The 21,423-nt window shown below is 43.7% G+C and overlaps 1 protein-coding gene across 1 annotated transcript; it reads left to right on the top strand.

Annotated features, from left to right (window-relative positions):
- The first annotated feature begins 223 nt into the window (after window positions 1-223).
- Window positions 224-14,248, top strand: LOC128826123 (arylacetamide deacetylase-like 4). The gene is made up of 4 exons (XM_054009224.1): window positions 224-409; window positions 7,050-7,269; window positions 10,213-10,276; window positions 12,598-14,248. The coding sequence occupies exons 1-4, from the start codon at window positions 254-256 to the stop codon at window positions 13,370-13,372; spliced, it is 1,215 nt and encodes a 404-aa protein (XP_053865199.1). The 5' UTR covers window positions 224-253; the 3' UTR covers window positions 13,373-14,248.
- Window positions 14,249-21,423: the final 7,175 nt, after the last annotated feature.

The raw sequence follows: 21,423 nt of genomic DNA, 5'->3' as shown, positions 1-21,423 counted from the left end.
CATAATGATAGGCACAGTAGGAAAACACATCTAGAATGTGTGTTGCCATTATATCTACTAATATGAAACAATCATTTATGCAAGCCTTCCCCTTTTCTGATGTGGTGAGATCTTCACCTACCTATGAGTATTTCCAGGAGTAGGAGGATGGGGTGTGGAGGGATTTTTTGTTCCTGCCACTGGAGATTTTAGCTGTGGAGACAACTGCAGGAGAGCAGTCAGTTCCTAGTTCCATCCTTCTCAGCACCGTGAAATGGAATTCACATTGGAAATTTTTCTTGTTGCTTTTATCTTGTTGGTGGCATTGGCATTTTACTATGAACATCCAAAGGCTGAAATCCCTCGAGAAGTGGATCAGCACATAAAGCTTTACATTCTTCATTACGTCGTGAACTTTGCCTTTGGTCTGGTGAGTGTATCTGGTTTGAAACTCGGGTTTGATTGTTGTTTCCGAACACAGAGGTGAATGTTTGTAAGAGTCAGCGTTTAAATATATTGTAAAGAGCTGGCACAAGATCCCTGTCAACTGGGTTAATTCTTGGAGGTAAAGAGAAGAAAGCACCAGGCAACATCATTCACGGGTAGTTGCGAGGGAGAATTATTTCTTAGTGTTTAGGCAAAAGCCTTTCTAGAAAAAGTATAAAGAGTGATAAAATCTGTGCTAGGTAGGAGCTCTGGGCAGGGCTGTGAAACCTGTTGCTTATGCAAATACAGTAGAAAGACTTCAAGTAGGGGCAGCACAACCTGCAGTTCTTCAGTCCAAGGTGTAAGAAAGACTATAGTGTGTATATATATAAATATATGAAGTGTTAAAATGAGGCAAGAGATATGATTGAAGTCAATGGAGTTGCATCAATTTACATCAGCTTAGGAGCTAGGCATGGTCTGAATCCGGCCATGAAGAGAGTTCTACTTAAAAGCAGTAGTAAGGAGCTGTCAGCTGTGATTCCACAGTGAGGCTTATGTTGTGTTTTTTAGCAGGGATTCAGCCACCTCTTTTTGTGTGTGTGACGAATACAATGTATCTTTGCCAAATTCACAGCACATCATCTGAGTCAGCATTGACTTTTCTGAGGATTTTCAAGGAAATCTTTAATTAGTTTATAACCCAAGGGTAAGTCTACACGTCAAGCTCTCTCTCTCTCTCTGTGTGTGTGTGTGTGTGTGTGTGTGTGTGTGTGTGAGAGAGAGAGAGAGATTGCCAGGGAAGGAAACATACATGCACTAGCACCAGGGCCGGCTCTGGCTTTTTGGCCGCCCCAAGCAAAAAAAAAAAAAAAAAAAAAAACCAGGGCGGCCAGAATGGCAAAGCAAAAAACAAAACAAAACAATAACCTGCCGCGCGGCTGGAGCGCGGGTGCAGGGGGACCGGCTGGGAAGGGGAGGGAGCTGGCGGGAGAGACAGAGAAGGGGGCGGCCAGGGCTACACCAGGGGCGCTGCCACGCGGCCCCTCCCGCTGCGCCGCCTCCTGCCACCTGCCGGGAGGGCTCTGCTCCGGTCGGGGGGAGGGAAGGAAGAGGACTGCCCTGCAGGGCGCTCTGGTTCTCCGTGTCGCCGCCCCCTACAGGGCAGCTGGAGCGGAACAAGAAAAAAAAAAAAGCGGCCGTGCCGCCCTACGATTGGGCAGAATGCCGCCTCCAACAATCTGCCACCCTAAGCACCAGCTTGCTCAGCTGGTGCCTGGAGCCGGCCCTGACTAGCGCTCAGGATAGCACGCTACAGATAGAATGGAGCCATAGTGAGGCAAATTACAAGATGGCTAGCAGCCCTGAGGACACACCTCTTCGCCCATACTTGGGGTGACTAGCCCAACCTCTCTAGTTCTGGCACACTGGCTCAAGGAGAGCTAGCAAAAGAATCATAGAATATCAGGATTGGAAGGGACCTCACGGAAGGTCATCTAATCCAACCCCCTGCTCAAAGCTGGACCAATCCCCAACTAAATCATCCCAGCCAGGGCTTTGTCAAGCTGGGCCTTAAAAACCTCTAAGGAAGGAGATTCCCTCACCTCCCTAGGGAACCCATTCCAGTGCTTCACCACCCTCCCAGTGAAATAGTGTTTCCTAATATCCAACCTAGACCTCCCCCACTGCAACTTGAGACCATTACTCCTTGTTCTGCCATCTGCTAGAACTGAGAACAGTCTAGATCCATCCTCTTTGGAATTCCCCTTTCAGGTAGTTGAAAGCAGCTATCAAATCCCCCCTTATTCTTCTCTTCTGCAGACTAAATAATCCCAGACTAAATAATCCCAGAATGTCTCCTTGTGCTGGGAACCACGCCCTCCAGTTTGCAGTGTAGACTTGCCCTAAAATTAATTTTAAATGGTCCCTTTAAGAAATGTGGCCTGGGGAACCTCACCTTTTTTTTTTTTTTTTTGGAACCTTTCTAAGCTAAAGATACAGCCCTTACAAGCACCAGCTTTACTCACGCCCATCTCTCAGATAAGCGCCTTTCCAAATTTTGAAATACACACTTAAAAACAACTTGTCCCTTATTGTCCCCCCACCTGAAAAGTTAAATGAGCTAAGAATACACATTCCCTATCCTTCCACCCACAGATACACATCTTACCACTAGAGCTGCTGTACACCACAGACTACGAAGCACAACCATAACCCTTCCTCCATAGGGCTGCAAATCTCCACCACTGCCTATTGTTGCCAATGGGATCTGTTTTTCACTGTTTCAGCTTGAGTGTCTACTGTGGATCGCATGCTACACCATTTGTGTTGATTGTGGGAGGAATCTTTGAGCAGGACAAACTTGTGAAATGAGGTCACAATTGACTTGTCGTTCAGCTTTTTTTTTATGCTAGCTTGCAATTCTTATGAAATTTGAGAATACATCTCCCATTGCCATAGCTATTGGAAAGAAAGAGATTGCTGCAGTCAGCTCCACCAGAAAATTGTGTTTTTTGATTAGGTGTTGCAACAGGTGACACATTCAAAACCATGCCAACTCATGAGTTACTAATGTAGGAATTAAAATGGATGAAGATAGGCCATTTATAGGCAGATATCAAGATGCTAGCTCATGCTTTTAGCATGTTAAGACTTGATGACAGCATATACTCTTCCCTGGAAACTCTCTGTGTTACACTTGTTGCAACATTTCAGAGTCGGAGGCTGGCATCCTTATGGGTTACAGCTGATTATGGTAATTGTGGTAGTGCCGAATTGTATATCAACAAATGGAGAAGTAGATGGCACAAACTGGAAGGTAGCTCTGTTTTTTACTTCCTTGCTGTTGTTGTTTTGTTAGGTAATGTGAGTTGTGTATTTAGATAGTTAATTTAAAGCACACCATCTATTGCATATAAGAAAATGTTCATAAGCTTGTTGGTTTAATAAAGCTTTTAAATTGTAAAAGGCTTCTTGACTACAGACCTTAACACGCTGTTAGAAGTAAATCAGATTTGTTGCCCCTTCTTCCAATACTGATGTTCCTCTTCTGACAAGCCGGGTCACCTCACTACCAAGCGGTAGCAGATTTTGTGGCCTTCCAGGTCAGCTCCCCAGTGAAGGGGAAAAAGTCAATGATACAGAGTATGGATATACTCTAACTGTAACTTGCTTTTACACATTTATCAGTCCTGGATCAGAGATGCAGGCAATCCCTTCTTTCAGGAATCTCAGTCCAACACAAATGCCCGATCTCAGAGAGTAAAATCTACCTTAAGAATGGACTCTAATCAGAGACTTAGGGTATGTCTACACTACCCGCTGGATTGGCGGGCAGCGATCGATCCAGAGGGGATTGATTTATCACATCTAGACTAGAACGATAAATCAACCCCCGAGCACTCTCCCGTCGACTCCTGTACTCCAGCGCCGCGAGAGGCGCAGGCAGAGTCGATGGGGGAGTGGCAGCAGTTGACTCACTGCGGTGAAGACACCACGGTAAGTCGATTTAAGTACGTCGACTTCAGCTACGTTATTCACGTAGCTGAAGTTGCATAACTTAGATCGATCCCACCCACTAGTGCAGGAGCGCCGCCAGCTTTTTTGCCGCCCGAGGCAGTGGAAGGTCCCGCCCCTGAAATGCCGCCTCCCACAGAGGCGGCGGAAGGTCCTGCCCCCGAAATACCGATGACAACCAGGGTGGCTGAAGATCCAGCCGCCACGGTCGCCGCCCCCAAAATGTTAGCACCCGCCCTGGAACAGTGTAGACCAGGGCTAAGGCAGAAAGCAAAACTCTCCTGCTGTTCCGACAGTTTCTACTCACTGAACCTAGTATAACCAAGAACTGGCAACAACACATGAATTTCTTCCAAGACTAAAAACTTGTTCACTCTCTAAGAGAAAGAACTCGGAAGACAATCTTCAGAGTGGTAGCCGCGTTATTCTGTATCAGCAAAAAGAATGAGGAGTACTCCATAAATACTCCTCGTTCTTTTTTTGGAAGACAACGTGGAACAGCACCACCTGATGACGTCTGCGATAACAATACTTTGTTGTTGCTAACCAGAAGCAAATAGTCACTTTAGCACTGACTGTGAAGAATATTTCACATAACTTGTGAGGTAGGCACCTGGGGCTCTGCAGGGCAATGTGAGGGAGATTTCCTTTATTCTCACCCTAGTTTGAGCTGTGATTAGCCAGACTAATAAACTCTTGATGAGTCTGAAGTCATGTAGCACAGTACTGAAGCCACTCCACCCTTGTCTAGATCAAATCAGGGGGTGCTGTGGTTATATCTATCCTGCAGTAACAGGGTGTGACTTCGGTTCCAGCTGACATACCACCTGGGCTAGTTTTAATCTGGCTATTTTGGGTTACAGAACATCAAAGCCTCAACAGCTCAAGCTTCATGGCAGGCTGTGCAACGCCCCCACCCCCATGGAACCCTGGGAAATTCCTCGCTGGGCTAGCCCACGCTGAGCCTTGCGTGGCCACAGCTTCACTGTTCAAGGACCCAAGATAGTTAGATTAAAGATTGCTCGCGTATGTCCGCTTGAGTGGCAGTCACACCCTCTGACTGTCGAAGAAACACACCCCGAGTGCCTCAGACAAGAGGAAATATCCCTGTCTGCTCCTGCCCAGTTTTAGAAAAGATCGAATTGACCATTTTTAAAAAGCCCCCACAGACTGGCCGCTGGAAGGGGCAGTTGACTCCAGAGTGGCGTTATTGTTGCTCTATCCGTTGGGATGGAAACAAATTAAATGCTGGCTCCTCATGCTGTGTCCCCTTCAGAGTCATTCAACATGATGAGTCCTTTCCTTACCGGCCACAGAGGTTGAGCGGGATTTCACCAAGATAGACAGAGGAAGCGAGAGCTCTCCAGCATTTAGCTGAAAAGTTGGACCTGTACTTCCTCATGCTCCTCCTTTCTTTAGAATCAAAGACCCATATGGTTAGAAGAGACCACAAGGGTCATTTAGTCAAACCCCCTGCTAAGATGCAGGATTTGTTGCGTCTAAACCACCCAAGACAGATGGCTCCACAATCGCCCTAGGCGTCTGTTCCATTGTCCTGCTGTTCTTACAGTTAGGAAGTTTTTCCTGAGATGTAATCTACATCGGCTTTGCTGTAGTTTGAACCCATTGCCTCTTGTCCTGCCCTCTGTGGCAAGAGAGAACAACTTTTCTCCATCTCTTTTTTTATGGCAACCTTTCAAGTATTTGAAGACTGCTACCACGTTGTCGTCCCCCTTAATCTCCTCTTTTCCAAGCTAAACATATCCAGTTCCTTCAGCATTTGCTCACAGGGCTTGCGTTCCGTCCCTTTGATCATCTTTGTCTCTCACCTCTGGATCCTTTCCAGTTTCTCTATATCCTTTTTTTACATTGCTGACCACAACTCGACACAGTACTCCAGCTGAGGCCTAAACCAGAGCGCTGGTCCAGCCTGCCCAAAATATCTCCCTTACCTCACCCAAATCACTCCTACAAAATTATTGCTATTGTTGTCCCTGCTGTCCCTTCCTTTGTCTCATGATAAATTTCAGTTATATGCTGGTCAGGGCAGAAACCATGTCTCTACTTTGTAACAGAACCATTTAAAAAACAAACCATCAATAATTCTATATTTGCCACTATTCACAGAGTGCACCAACAGCTCCATAGATCCCCATACCATGGGTTAAATTGAGCTGCATGCAATTGTATGTGAATGTATAATAAATAAAAAATGTGTGCCTCCTATAGAGCTTCTCATCTGAGCACCGTACACACCCCAATATATTTTATGGGGGGTAATCCTGGCTCCAGTGAAGTCAACAAGAGTTTCGCCATTGACTTCAATGGAGACAGGTTTTCATCCTAGATGTTTTATGAATCCTAAAAATGAACCCATTTGAGACATGGCAAGGATACCCTAGCAGGTTTTGTCTGGGCTTTCTAAGTTTCCTGTTGTAAACAGGAAATTGCTACCAAATAAAAAGGAAAACCCCGCTCCATGTTGCACTGGGTAGTGTTGACATCACAAGCCTGGGATCATTGCCAATCAACCAGGAAGGTCTGTTAGTGTTCAAATTTCTAAAGCAATTTCAGAATTGCTGTGAATTTGGAGAGGGAGCAGAGAACTGATTTTGCCATTTTAACAAAGTGTTAGCTTGTGTGATGAAGATTATTGCAAGCGGGAGGGAAACATTGATTTCCTACCCTAGTAACAGAGTCTGAAAATAATACTTTTTATTTGAGGAAGGTCTGGATTATCCAGCTGCCAAAGATGTCAACTACACTAGGCTTATAGTAAAATTCTGTAATGGTAAGGACGGCATGACTCAGGGCACTGGGAGTGGGAGAAGGAGCATTTCAACTTTGCTGTAGGTTACCAATTCAAAGCCAGCCAGAGTTATCATTACAACTTTTTGATTACTAATATGAAGGATAATTGGTAGCACATGTGAAACAAGTTGGTTGTCTGAATCTACTTCGGAATGAAGGAGCACGTTACCATCACAACAGGGCCCTTCGATGGCAGCTTCGGCACAGACCCCGAAGTTTGAATTGGTTATGGAGACAGTTCCCTGTTCACCCTCCAAGGTATAGCTGAAGCACATTGATAGGGAACTAATTTTTGGTCTCTGTCTCCCTATAAACAGGGGAGGATTTTGGAGAAACTGGGCATCTGTAAGGAGGTTTACCTCATCAGGACCTTCTTGAATGGAATACCACCTTGGAAGGATAATGCTAATCTCTTCATCGAGGACTTGAAGTTTGCAAAGGTGTCAGTGAGGGTTTACCACCCGAAAGTGCCATCTGCTGGACGAAGGAGAGGAGTCCTTTACCTTCACGGAGGAGTTGGCCAGATTGGAAGCATAGGTAAGAAGTTTAAAGAAATTAAGAACTATGATAAATACGAAGTATTATCTAGTTCCTTCTATTATGATAGTTCCTACATGATAATTAAGAACGACTGCAATTAAGAATTTAAAAAATAAATTAAGAATGATAACCAAACTTAAAAGTTACATATTTTTAGTCAGACTGGCCGGTATTTATGCCGCTAAGCATTCCCTTCTACGAAAATTTGTACTTATCCTTGGATTTCTGTTCTCTGACCATTCATGAGAATTACTTTACTTTTCCCTTTCACTGTTGCTATTGGAGACAGAAAAATTGGAGCTGTGGCCTCAGCTAGGCAAACTGCTCCCAGGCTGGAAGTCTTCGAGATCAGTAACTTCGTTAATAATTATAGCACCGAAATGTCCTTTGTACCTTTGAAAAATCTCCCATGATAACAATAATCCCTTAGACATATTTTTGGTTGCCCAATCTGAGACATCATAAGGTATCTGGATTTCAGTAGGTGCTGAGTACCCACCCTTTAAAAAAATCAGGGCCCTTTAAAGGCATCTCACATTGGGAAAAAATTGATGCATCTAAGATCACTGCTCTCTTTGGGAAATCTTGGCCTATATGCAGACTGAGTGTTGGATGCTGTAATTAGAGTGGGGTGATTTTTTTCAGAAGCATAGTTTATTCAAAGAAAAATGCAGTTTGGGGTTTACCAAAACTATTCTTGAATTGGGAGTGAATTCAGTGAATAGTTTCTATGAAAAAGTGTTTTTTTTTTTTTTTTTAAGACAAAGTTTTGTTTCAAGAGTTTCTAAATGAAGTGTTTTGACCTTTTGGTTTGAAACAAAGTTTTGATTAGAAATGTAGCTAGATTTAAATAAAGCAAAAAGGGTAAAGGCACCCAAGAACTAAATGAAACCCCAAATCATAAAAAAAATTATGTTTTGGGTTGAACCAAAACAAAATATTTGGCTTTTTCAGTTCAGCCACTGCCTTGAAAACAAACAATTATTTACTCAGCTCTAGTAGTGTCTGCAAAAGGAGGTATTAAAACAGATAGAAACTTTACAAATGTCCTCATCAGACATCTATTATTCCTCTGAGCTATAATAATCCCTTTTGAAGGGGTAGCCCATTTTGTCATTATATGCTTCCTTGGTGCAAGTTTTAAGCCCTGTGACAGGGGATGCCTCAGAGGATTTGGCTAACAAAGCTGCTCAATTCCTGAATGTGCAATTGAGATGCACTTATCTTCCCTTCCAATATCCAATTTGCACTATTCCATCATCTCTTTCTTTTGTTTCGGACAAATAGACAGCCGAGACATTTCCTAAGATCTGTGTTAAGATGTTGTCATGGCTTTTGGAATAAAGGCCCGGTCTATTCTGAGGACCTGTGGAAGGGACAATTACTACATTTCCATGAAACTGGCCCCCAGACAACGTTCCTTCTCATTTGTTTTCCATATGTGGAACAAATGACAGCCTTAACTCAGATTTAAAAATCTATGGATGCAGTTTCTTGGACTCCTTTTCTCGCTCTCTCTTTCTACATCTCTACCCTACCATTCCAGCTACCATTTCATTCACTCATCCCTTCCTGCCTGCCTTATCATTCATTCTATATCCCACACTCATTATTGACTCTTTTACAGCACTCCTTTTCACTCTCTTTCCCTTGCAAGTTTCCTTTCCCCTCCCTTTCTTCATTCTACACACCACTTCTTTTTTACTATATTCTATTCTGGTTTTTATCTGTTGCTCATCACTGTGACCATGCAAGCACCTCCCAGAAGTGTATTATACAATGTTCCTGGTATCTGTCATGTGTTGTTCTTCCTTACCACAGGAAAAAAGCTGCATGAACAATTATAAAAAAATTAAGATAATATTTATGTTATATATGCATGTATATGCACATGCTGTATGTTTATACTAGTAGAGACAAGCTTTAAAAAAAAAATGTCTTGCCCTTGCAGTGGAAAGTTGTGAGGTCTGAGGTAGTTCTGTGTGTGTGAAAGAAAATACCACACTTGCCCCTTAGGAAAATCCCACCATTGCATTACCCTGGATGTGGCCCTGCTAGTGGTACCGGTGGTGTCTTTGTCCAACCTCCCACTGGGCTGGTTTACATAACGTGAAGGTAGAAATGTGAATCAACATTGGTGTCCTGTCCTCACTAGGGCTCCCACAGATGTTAACAAAATGGTGGGAGAGTTCATCTCTGTGCCACTCCCCCCACAAAATCTAGTAGTGTCAAGGCCAAGGACAGGTAAAATCCAACGCAGGCTCATTAGTATGAAGGAGATACAGATTCCAGAGAGTCTGACTCTTTTTTTAAGTGACATTACTTTCACACCTTGACTCACTCAAAGAGGCATTGAGGAGTATTTTGAGTATGGTGTTTGGATACTTCTGCCCCAATGCACACAACTAACTCCCAGTGAAAAACCTGAGAGGCCCCTTTGCCACATACTGAACACACTAAGGGTACATCTACACTACAGCGGGGAGTCGATTTAAGATACGCAAATTCAGCTACGTGAATAGCGTAGCTGAATTCGACATATTGCAGCCGACTTACCCCGTTGTGAGGACGGCGGCAAAATCGACTTCTGCCGCTTTTTGTCGGCGGCGCTTACTACCACCTCTGCTGGTGGAGTTAGAGTGCCGATTCGGGGATCGATTGTCGCGTCCCGATGGGACGCGATAAATCGATCCCCGAGAGGTCGATTTCTACCCGCCGATTCAGGCGGGTAGTATAGACCAGACCTAAGACTCTCTGGATTAGTAAACCAAGGATGAGCAGAATTCCAAGTCACATAAACCCCCCTAATCCTCCTGTAAGATCATGAGTCCCTCATCAAAAATGAACACCCATGTGAATTTTCTTCTAATTTTGTAGGGATATAGAATTGAATATCTTGAAGACATTAATACAACTCCACTGAGAATGTTTGTGTTGCAGGCATGTATGAAAGAGTATGCCGTTTTATTGCCAGGAGAAGCAACTCAGTGGTTGTGTGTGTTGGGTAAGTGATTTTATTTCAGTTGCATTATGTGGGAACCATTTACGATGGGTCAGCTTCCAGGTGTATATGTCCGTGAGACACCCCCTCTCAGCCCTGGTCTACACTGCGAGTTTAGGTCGAATTTAGCAGCGTTAGATCGATTTAACCCTGCACCCGTCCACACGATGAAGCCATTTTTGTTGACTTAAAGGGCTCTTAAAATCGATTTCTGTACTCCTCCCCGAGGGGATTAGCGCTGAAATCGACATCGCCGGGTCAAATTTGGGGGTAGTATGGACACAATTTGATGATATTGGCCTCCGAGAGCTTTCTAAACCGTTTATCATTTTTGTTGCCTCTCTCTGGATTCTCTCCAATTTGTCCACATCTTTCCTAAACTATGATGCCCAGAATTGGACACAGTACTCCAGCTGAGATCTCTCCAGTGCTGTGTAGAGAAAGACAATTACTTTCCTTATCTTACATACAACACTGCTGTTAATACAGCCCAGAATGATGTTAGCCTTTTTCACAACTGCATCATATTGTTGACTCACACTCATTTTGTGATCCACTAGAGCACCTAGATCCTTTGCAGTGTTACTACCGCCTAGCCAGATATTCCCCAACCACGCCCCTTCCGCCCTAGGCCCTGCCCCTTCCAGGGGCCAGAGCTGGCCCCAGCGTACCGGTAAGTCACTGGACTTACTTTCACCCCTGGAGAAGGGGAGCAGCTTTGGCAAATGAGTCCTCAAGTCCCCCCACTGCAAAGCATGCCATTGTCTCTCTCCACAGAGACTACAGGAGAATTGGGAGCTTCTGTGTAGGACTGATAAGAAGGGTCGTGCGCGTGGGGGCAGGAAGGGAAGTTGTGCCTCTCCTTCCATCCCCCAGCACTGACTGTTTTTTGTGAAGGGCTGGCTTACTTCGTTCCAGTGTTAGTTATCAACTAACAGCCACTGCCCTGGTACGCACCTAAATAATATCTGTATATATTGGCATCCACTATTAAAAGCTCAAGCTTCGAGGCTGTTTTCAAAAACATACCCAAGCCATTAAAAAAAATATAGCAGCTGAATGATTTGAGTTGCAGTTATCCAACTCCCTTTTATTTAAAACGTGGTCCCCTCCACTGAGAGCCGATGCAAAGGGCTGTAAGAGGAAGCCATTTGAAGCACACAGGAAGAAACATTATTGATCCTACCAAACCCAGGAATTATTCTACATATTCTGGAGAGCCATCTGCTGTCCCTTACCTATTAAAAAACTGTTTACAGATAGAACAGACCTTTAAAAACCTCCCTGCTAGTTATCCCCCAAATGCTAAAGTCAAAGCACATGACCCTGTTATGGATCACTGAGATTTTCAGGGAAATTATGTCGGTGTAATGAATGAGGAAAGTGGCCTCCCTAAACGCTTCGATTCATCAGCATTCATCATGTTGTAACTAAAGATCTCTAGCTAAATTGCTTTAGTCCTGATAACCTGATAGAAGATGGCTGCTCCAGGACAATCAGAGAAAAAAGCAAGCAAAAGACTTTGCGGTCTGTATTCAACAGACTGTCTGACTAGCTTCCCTGATTAACAAATGTTTTCGGTGTCCTGAGACCTTTGGCTAATCAAGAGTGCATCATAAGTTGCTAACAAAAAGACATAACCACAACGAATATTAATCTGTATATTCCAACCCTATGTATATGTTAACCATCCATATTAGTGGAGCTGTTAAAATGAATGAGGATTGTTGCTGACTACCCTGTGTAGTGTGTTTGTGGGTTAATGTTTTTATGTTTCCTGATATTGTGTTTCTTTAAGGGAAATTTTATCTCCCAATTTCTTTACTCCTAAAAAAGGACAAAAAGTTGTTTCCTTGAAGTATATTAAAAATGGCACTACCTGTTCCCTTAATCCTGGGCTATTGGAATTCAGCTAACAACCGTGCGGAATCCTTAGCGCTTATTGGCTCCCTTTGTAAATAATTCCTGACACAAAAAATAGTAAATCTTTATCACTTTCAGTGTTTATTTTATAAATCTCTGTTCTCACATATGTACTCGGGGACGTATTAGACTTTATTGCAAACCTAAAAGCAGAAAAGCTGATTACTGGTACATACTCCAGAATTCTTCAGTACCACACAGTCAGATGATGTGTCTACAGTTGTCTAAAACGTAATTAAAAAGGATGGGTGACTCCTGAAGCTATTCTACAAAGCAGAATTTTAAATACATACATAAGAAATAATAAACATATATTTTTCTAACTTTAAAAGGTACTTGAAAGAGAAGATGACACTACTCATAGATATGATGATATTAAACCACTGTCATTGATATTTTAGGTATCGTTTGGCTCCTGAGCACCCATATCCAACCCAGTTCTTGGACTGTCTTACTGCCACGGTACATTTTATGACGACAGCAGAAGACTATGGGGTGGATCCCACCCGTATTATCATCTGTGGAGACAGCAGTGGAGGTACACTCGCTGCTGCTGTTTGCCAAACCCTGGTGAGTAGAACAGACCTCCCAAAGGCACGAGCCCAGATCCTGCTCTATCCATTTCTCCAAGCTGTGGACTTTAATTTGCCTTCATATCAGCAAAATGGTTCAGTCCCCCTCTTGTTAAAGAAACGGACCATTACACTTGGTATGCAGTATCTCAATCAGGACTTGTCACTGATGAAAGGTATCCTAGAAGGTTCCCATGTGCCTGAGGATTTGAAACTGAAGTTTAGCAAATGGCTGAGTCCAGACAATATCCCCATGGAATTTAAGATCAGAGGCTACAAACAATCTGCATCTGCTACATATTCAGAAGAACTTTACACTTTGGCCAAACCAGTTTTTGAGACCACCTTTTCCCCACTCTTAGCTGAAGATGCCATTGTTCGCCAGCTCCCAGAGACTTTCATCTTGACCTGCGAGTACGATGTGGTCCGGGATGATGGACTGTTGTACAAGAAAAGATTGGAGGACAATGGCATTCCGGTGACTTGGTACCATTTAGAGGATGGATTCCATGGAGCACTATTCCTAATTGACTACGGGTATATTTCATTTCCATGTGGAAAGAGAGCAATGAAAAATGTAGTAAACTTTATAAAAGACTTATAACCACCACCCCTCAAAAAACAAAAATACCCCCCTCCCCTGTTCTTCAGATCTGGGAGTCTTGCATTCCTTTCCCAAAGTGATACCTCTGAGTAGCCACAGAAATTACAGGAAACTCTCAGATTTCAATGATCTTTGCTCAGCTCTGAAATACTGGCTATGGGGCTGCCCGCCACACCCCCCGTGGCTGCTGTTTCTGGCTGCTTGTGACAAGTGCAGCTGGAGGAGCTTAAGATTCCCCTCCTTCTGCTACTCAGCTGGTCTTCCAGGGAGAGATTTGTGCAGTGCTGCCCAGGGGATGGGAGAAAACACTAGGGCTGGGAAACTGAACAGACTTGGGGCTGAATCTGGAGGTAATGGTGAGGGGGATGAGTTGCGGGGGAGGGGAGGGAGAAGTGAAATGGTGACTCCTGGGGAGTTGATTCTGTAGCTGGCTGCAGAGAAGCCTAAATCTGATGGAGGCTGAATCCAAAGCAAATGCTGTAGGGCATAGAGAACTGAATACAGGGGCTGGATCTGGGGATGCAGGCAAAGAAAAGATGGTGGAAGGAAAGAAGAGGAAAGGAGGGGATCAGCTTGTGGAGAGCAGAGCAGTGCAAGTTATAAAGCCATAAAATATGAACAATATTTAATCAGGAGCTAGATGCCGTTATGAGTTTCAAAGGTAAATGAAACCACCTTGTGCCAGGAGGTAGGAGACAGGGTTAGTGTGTCTAATCAGAGCAATACTCAAATGGTATGCTCCTGCTCCACAGAGATGTTGCATAAAGTAAAGTTGTTTAGACTCAAACTTCTGTATTAAAGAGCCACCCATCAGGAAGAGGCTTTTACCTCGGTTTCAAAAACAGCATTTTAAAAATAAATAAATTGTTGACTTCCCACGAATGTACTTTTTGATCAGCCACTGTAAAGAGGACGTGTCACTTTATTATCCAAAGCAGAAAGCAATTTCTGATCAAAAGAATGGATCCGTGAACACTGTACCATGCCATGGCAGAGAAAGATAGAGCTGGGATAAAGGAACTGGCAACATTCAAATGGTCTATATCCAGGAGAGAATGACGGATAACAGGGGCAGCTCCAGGCACCAGCGCACCAAGCGTGTGCCTGGGGCGGCAAGCCGCGGGGGGCGCCCTGCCGGTCCGTGAGGGCGGCAGTCAGGCAGCCTTCGGCAGCATGCCTGCAAGAGGTCCGCCAGTCCTGCGGCTTCGGCGGCAATTCGGTGGCAGGTACGCCAAAGGTGTGGGACCGGCGGACCTCCCGCAGGCATGCCACCGAAAACCGCCTGACTGCCGTGCTTGGGGCGGCAAAATACATAGAGCCGCCCCTGACAGATAAGCAAAAACGCATTAGGATTTTTAACTAGGGAGATGTGCCTGGTCACCAGGTACAAACGATGGAGCACATCATATCTGAGTGTCCCCTTTGGTCTTTTGCGGGGGGCCTGAAGGACATTACCAGCTCACTGCTGTGGCAATGTGCTGGCTACAAACCTAGATATAAATTTGTAGTTGTTGCTACCTCCCCAAGCCATACGAAAGACGACGACGAAGTGGATGGAGCAAATATGGTCTGAGCTCTTGGAAAATCCAGAACACCCCAAGAGACACTGATTTTAAAGGACTGGTGATTCGAGGGGTGGGAGGAGACCGAGTCACAATAGTCCTCCCCTTTCAGAGATACTCTCAAAGTCTTCCACCCCAGCCCAGGCAGTCCTTAAGTCCGTCTCCCTGTCTGTGCCACTCCTGCAATGACTAGAACGAACGATCCCAGACAGTCTTCAAGTTCACTGCCTAGATTGTGCCACTCATTCAGTGGCTGGTTGGGGAATCCAGGCCCATCCCTACACTGGTTTCCAGCCCAGGGGCACCAGCAGCTAAGGTCTGTACTACCATGAACCTTCCTGCCACTCCCCTGGAATGCTTTCTGCCTGGCCTGTCCTAGGCTTGCATTCTCCACCCTTCTAGCCAAACCCCTACCTCCTGAATCTGCTACATAAACTCTTTCTTAGTAATCCCAATCCCTTTCTCACTCTTGTCCCAGGGAGAAAAAATTGCAGCCTTCCTCCGTGCAGCTTCCTTGGTTTTATAGACGCCCCACCTGTTCTTGCACAGGTGTGCTTCCCTTTATTAGGGCTCTCCTCTCCCCGCTGGCCCTGTTTGCAGACTAATGGGTTACTTGGCCCATCTGGCCTACGTTTACCCCATCAGGGTGAGTATGGGGGCCTACCCTATCACAAGGTGATAACCTACGTAGAAAAATGATACCAAGAAGATGATTATTCAATATTCTGAGACCCTGAAATCTCAGTGCTCATTATTTGCAATAAGCATAAATCCCCTGCTATCAGAGAATATTCGACATGCTGAATAAAATATAATGAACATATTTATAATACATAGATACAGTACAATACACAGAGGGTGAAGTATTTAAAATGACCTGATACCAATCAAAGCTCTCAGTAGCTCAAAGAAAAACAGAGATAGAATCTTACCCAAAAATAAGGGTAATAAGCCTTAATAATACTAAAGAGGTTGCAGCTGTTTTTAAAAACAATGAAAATACCTTGAATGTAGAAAACTAAAATATTAAAGGTGGTTAATAAATGTCTGTGATTACACCCAACAGGTGATTTTCAAGAAAAATTAGTAAATAGCTTAGAAATCATTCAGTATATTTATTTAAGGTTTACAATCCAGAAATGTTTGTGTATGTGTGAAAATATGACAGTTTTATGTTTTTAACTTCAGGGACATAGTTTATATTAGTTGGCTTTCAGTAACAGAAGTAATGATATAAATTATTATGAATTTTAAACCTTTCAAATTGATTTTGATGGTATTGTCACTACCGGGGTAACTCATTCAACTAGGATCTGTATTAAGGTTTAATGTTTGATAAACACAATCTTCCCACAAGAGAGCAGAATAAAGTTAGATCAAATTACCTTTAATATTACTTTGATTGTTGTATTGAAGAGCTGCAGAAGCTGGAGTAGGATGGGTTTCAGAGACTGTCCAGGAAGGGAGAAGATAAGGGTAAGCTCAATGGTTGGGGTTTGCTGAGGGTTTAGGTCGGCGGGCATGGGGTGGAGGAAACTGGGGTGGAGGGCAGTTAGCTTTATCAGATGTCTGGGGTAACTGGATAGTTTCAGAGACAAGCTGGGGCCAGCTGGGAGTTGGTAAATACATCACAGAATGTGAGACGTTAGGAACAGCAGTAGGCAAAGGAGAAAAGAATGTTTTGAACCAGATGGATGAAGTGGACATGAGCAAGTAGCTGGGGTGATGTAGGCTGAACATGGACATTAGTAAATATAGATACGGTTGAATGTGTTGGATTCTGAACTTTGTGGTCATGCAACAGTGGCGTAATTATTCCCGGGGACAACTGGAAGACACCCTTCTTATTTTAAAAGGGTCATAGCACTGAAGATCATGCAAACTACCGTGCCAAATTCTCTTTCCACTGATGACATATCTGGCTGAAAATTCTACTGCTCCATGGTCCTCCAAAAATGTTGGTATAAAGTTTTTAAAAAATTGTAAGAAAGCCAGTTCCATAAATTCTATGAAAAATGTAATACTTAAAAAGGTACCTCAAAACCCTGTAAATAAATACAACAAAAGGAGGCTTTCCTCATCCTAACTGATCACAGAGCCAAGAAAAACAATGTTAAGTGTCTCTTTACTTGTCCCATAAGTGTGGTGTATTAAGGTCTGTTTTGGAATTGCGAGCTATCACTTTAAGAGTATATGTCTGGAGGTTTCTGATCCTGATTGCAGGTTAGGAGACTCTTTGGGGAAGTAAGTGATCAGAGTCAGTCTGGAAAGAGCCAGCTTAAAGCAGGGTGGGTGAGTTATGCCCATCTGCTTTAGGAAGCAACCTATAATCTCGGTCTCTGTGTTGGGGTTCTTGTGTGTAGTCGTTCTGAATTCTAAGCAATGAAGTAGTGTTACATTGCAGCCTTCCAGCAGAGGCTTTCTATATAGCCTCTCCGTGCACATAGTGTGAGCAAAACAGTAAGGAGTAAAGCAGTGTGCAGGACTTTAGTCATTCTGCCGCAGCTGAGTGGTTTCTCATAGAATCGTAGAACTGAAAGGGACCTCAAGAGGTCATCTGCACTCATGGCAGGACTAAGTATCGTCTAGACTGGGGCTGGGCAACCTGCGGCCCGTCAGGGTAATCCACTGGCAGGCCGCAAGACAGATTGTTTACATTGAACGTCTGCAGGCACAGCCGCCCACAGCTCCCTGTGGCTGCGGTTCGCCGTCCCCGGCCAATGGGAACTGCGGGAAGAAATTCCACAACCTCCCTAGGCAATTTATTCCAGTGTTTAACCACCCTGAAGTTTTTCGGAAGTTTTTCCTAATGTCCAAACGAAACCGCCATTGCTGCATTTTAAGCCCATTGCTTCTTGCCCTATTCTCAGAGGCTAAGAAGAATGATTTTTCTCCTTCCTCAGAAAGAGAGGAGGCAGAGGAACAGTGAGGAGCAGCAAAGCCATGATGAACCTTGACTACGTTTAAGCTGGTGAAGTTTGCCAAAAGCATATAGGATCCCCCTGCACACATCCTCCTACCCTCACAAAAAGGGATGGAGAGTATGGTCAAGTGATTGAAGCAAAGACTCTTGTGAGTTAGGATTCCTAGGTTTTATTCATACTCTCAGGGTGAGAGGGGAAATATGAACAAGACTCATGGGTTTAGCCCTCACATCATAGGAACTTGTCTCTCTACAATGCAAGGGTTAAACCCAGTTGTCCTCTTCTGATCCGTAGCCAGAGTTCTCCTTGCCTCCAAACTAGGAATAGAATCTATGAATCCTAGTCCCCAACCTCTTTGTTCTAATTTTAGACCAGATTCTCTTACAGTGCAAGGAATACTGAATCCATGTGGACATAGTTAGTGGAGGCTAGCTTTTCTCAGTAGTTGCTGCAGTTTTGTTGACTCAATAAGTGGCTGTTAAACAAAACTAGTCATACATGGAATGTTTCAGTCATTACAATCTCAGCAATTGAATGTAAATTGTTTAACATAACGTATAGATCAGGGGTCGGCACTTTCAGAAGTGGTGTGCCGAGTCTTCATTTATTCACTCTAATTTAAGGTTTCGCGGGCCAGTCATACATTTTAACGTTTTTAGAAGGTCTCTTTCTAGAAGTCTATAATATAGAACTAAACTATTGTTATATGTAAAATAAATAAGGTTTTTAAAATGTTTAAGAAGCTTCATTTAAAATTAAATTAAAATGCAGAGCCCTCTGGACCGGTGGCCAGGACCCTGGCAGTGTGAGTGCCACTGAAAATCAGCTCGCCTGCCGCATTCGGCACGCGGGCCATAGGTTGCCTGCCCCTGGATAGATTATGAACTCTTTAGGGAAGGGTCTGTCTTTTTACAATATGAACGTACAGTGCCTAGCTTGGGTTCTTACTCCCCACTAGGAAGCACTGATACAGTACTCCTTCTACTAGAGGAAGGAGAGAAGTCTCTGGTATGTTGGAAGACTGCTTATGAGAATTCATACAGAATTGTAAGCGACTCTGATATATCATGATGATAGGGTATAAAAAGATACATAGAGACAATGTCAAAGCAAGGTAAAAACAGTAAAAGATCCGTTATGCAAGTTTCCTCCATTCCTAATTAATACCTGTGTTCAGATATATAATGTGATTAGCATACATTTTCACAACCTTATGAGCACATCTAGAAGGATAGGAGGAGGGAATTTTTAATACCATAATTACATTAATTTAATTGTTGAGACACTTCAGAAGTCATAGTGCTGGGAAAGTCAAATCAAAGTTGGTTGCCTGACTCCATTCTTCTCAGCAAAGTGAAACTGAGTTGTCTTCTGCATTCTTGACATCAGTGGTAGACATTGCTTGCTGCTTTCTCTGGTTGGCGGTGTGGGCAGTTCATTATGATCTCTTCAAATCAGAAATCCCTCCTGGAGTTGCTGAGCCGCTGAAGCTCAGAATCTTTCATTGGCTGTTGTCTACTCCATTTGGTCTGGTAAATGTACCTGGTTTGAAACTGGGATTTCACTTTAGTTTTGAGACAGAGGTGAGGGCTGGAGTTTGTAAGTCAGTCATATGGGAACATCTCAGCATGATTAGTTCTTCAAGATGAAAAGAAGGAGCTCTGTCCAAATGTTTACTAATACAAAGCTTTTCACTTGTATAATATTTTTAATCTGAGGATCTAAGTAATTATATGTTTCCCATTATTGTAGTATCTGAGCACCTGCCAGGTTTTTAAAACAGCAAAAACACACTCGCTCACTCTCCGATCAGTTTATAGGTTTTTGTTCTTTGCTTTGTGTATATGTGTTCGTTTAAAGAAATGGCGGCGGGAGAAAAACATCAGAGTTTTGCTCATTTAGTTCTAAATAGGGTGAGGTTTGCTATCATTCTGATCTCTTGTGGAAGCAAGTTCCATAATCTACTTCCGATATTAGTTTAGTTCTAATTCCTGCATTAACAAGCCTCCCAGTGTAGGTCAACTGTTTTATTGTTATCGTAGATTTTAGAGGAGGACATGATTACGGAGAGAGAAGTGATCTTTCTGGTCACGACTATGGGCCAGGTCTTAGAATATCAGGACAGAGACCTTGACTGAACTCTGAATTCAGTGGGGAGCTACTACATAGAATGGAGTTCCAGGGAGGCCAAAACATTCATGGCAACTTACTTGCATCGCTAACCAGATGGACTGCTGTGTTTTATACCAGATGAAGCTTTATCAAGGTGTGCGCCTTCATTCCTACACACGATAAGACAAATTCTCTACTGATGTATACTGGAGCAGAGAACTGACTTGGAATAATCAAGGGTTCGTGGTGACCAGATACTCAACACAATTAGCATTAATAACACGGGGAAAGTAACGCCAACCAAAACAGGGAAAGAACAGGTTAAATAAAGACTATTGAGATACGTTAGATGTATTCAAGTCTGGAGGGACTCCCAAAAAGCAAATCCTCAGCTAATTATCCCTGGAGTAAACTAGTAGTAGACAACATTTTTGTGTCTACATGAAACTAAGTGTCAGCTATGATAAATCTGGGTCCCCTGTCCCAGACTTTTTGCAGGTGCCAAAGGGTCAAAGGACTCTGGTGCCATCTATAAACAACAGAGTAAATGGTGCCAGTTTCTCAGCACCAGAATGACAAGAGAGACCCACTTTATGCCTTTCTCCTGAACCTGTGGTGCAGCATCCCCAATGCTGGACTGCCACGGATAGAGTCGATGGTGCTAGAAAATCTAAGGTGCCATCACTTTGACACCTGACTCAGCCACTTGCAGCTCATTAGAGTTGCTGATGCTGCAAAGCTGACACCAAAGTAGGTTGATGCGGATACTTTGGTGTCATGTCTAGAGTTCCCGAACCTCAGCACCAAAGAAGGTCAATCTAGAAGGATGCAGGGAGCTCAGTGCTTTATCAACAGTGAGGAAGCCCTGGCATCAGATTAGGCTAGCCAATTCAGATCCGGGAATTTTGGTGCCATGACCAGTGTGCCAAAACTTTGACATTGGGTTCAGCCAGCGGGATAAGACTGGGGATCTAGTCATCGCATAAACCAGGAAATGAGCCACTGAATCTAGTGGATCTCTAAAGTTGATGCTGGATTACAGATTGCCAAACTTAGTTAACAGGGTGAGACTGCCCTTCCCATCCATGCAGGTCCAGGTGTTACTTATGTGGCACAGGTACCACTTTGTTCTTTTAAATAAAGAAACATCTAGTAGTTGATGATCTAGCTAATTAAAAGAAAAAATAGCTCTGAAAGGGCTGAAGAATAAAACAATGAGGGAAGCATTGATGACACTGCATGGGATCTGAGCTTGCTGTACTTTCAGTGGTTAAGAAGGAATTCAAGGGTGGTTGGACCCTATTTCCTCTTTTATATCCTTGGAATCCTCTGTAAAGGGAGGGACAATTGGCCCCCAAAGACCCTGGTCTCTAGAAGATTCTGCAGCTTTAACTTGTAGACAATCACAGAGGTGGATGAAGCTGCTGGCGCTGCTTAACCAGTTGCCCGGTGC

Source organism: Malaclemys terrapin, chromosome 19 (assembly GCF_027887155.1).
Source record: "Malaclemys terrapin pileata isolate rMalTer1 chromosome 19, rMalTer1.hap1, whole genome shotgun sequence".
In the NCBI taxonomy this organism is placed as follows: Eukaryota; Metazoa; Chordata; order Testudines; family Emydidae; genus Malaclemys; species Malaclemys terrapin.
This window is presented reverse-complemented; position numbering and strand designations above follow the sequence as displayed.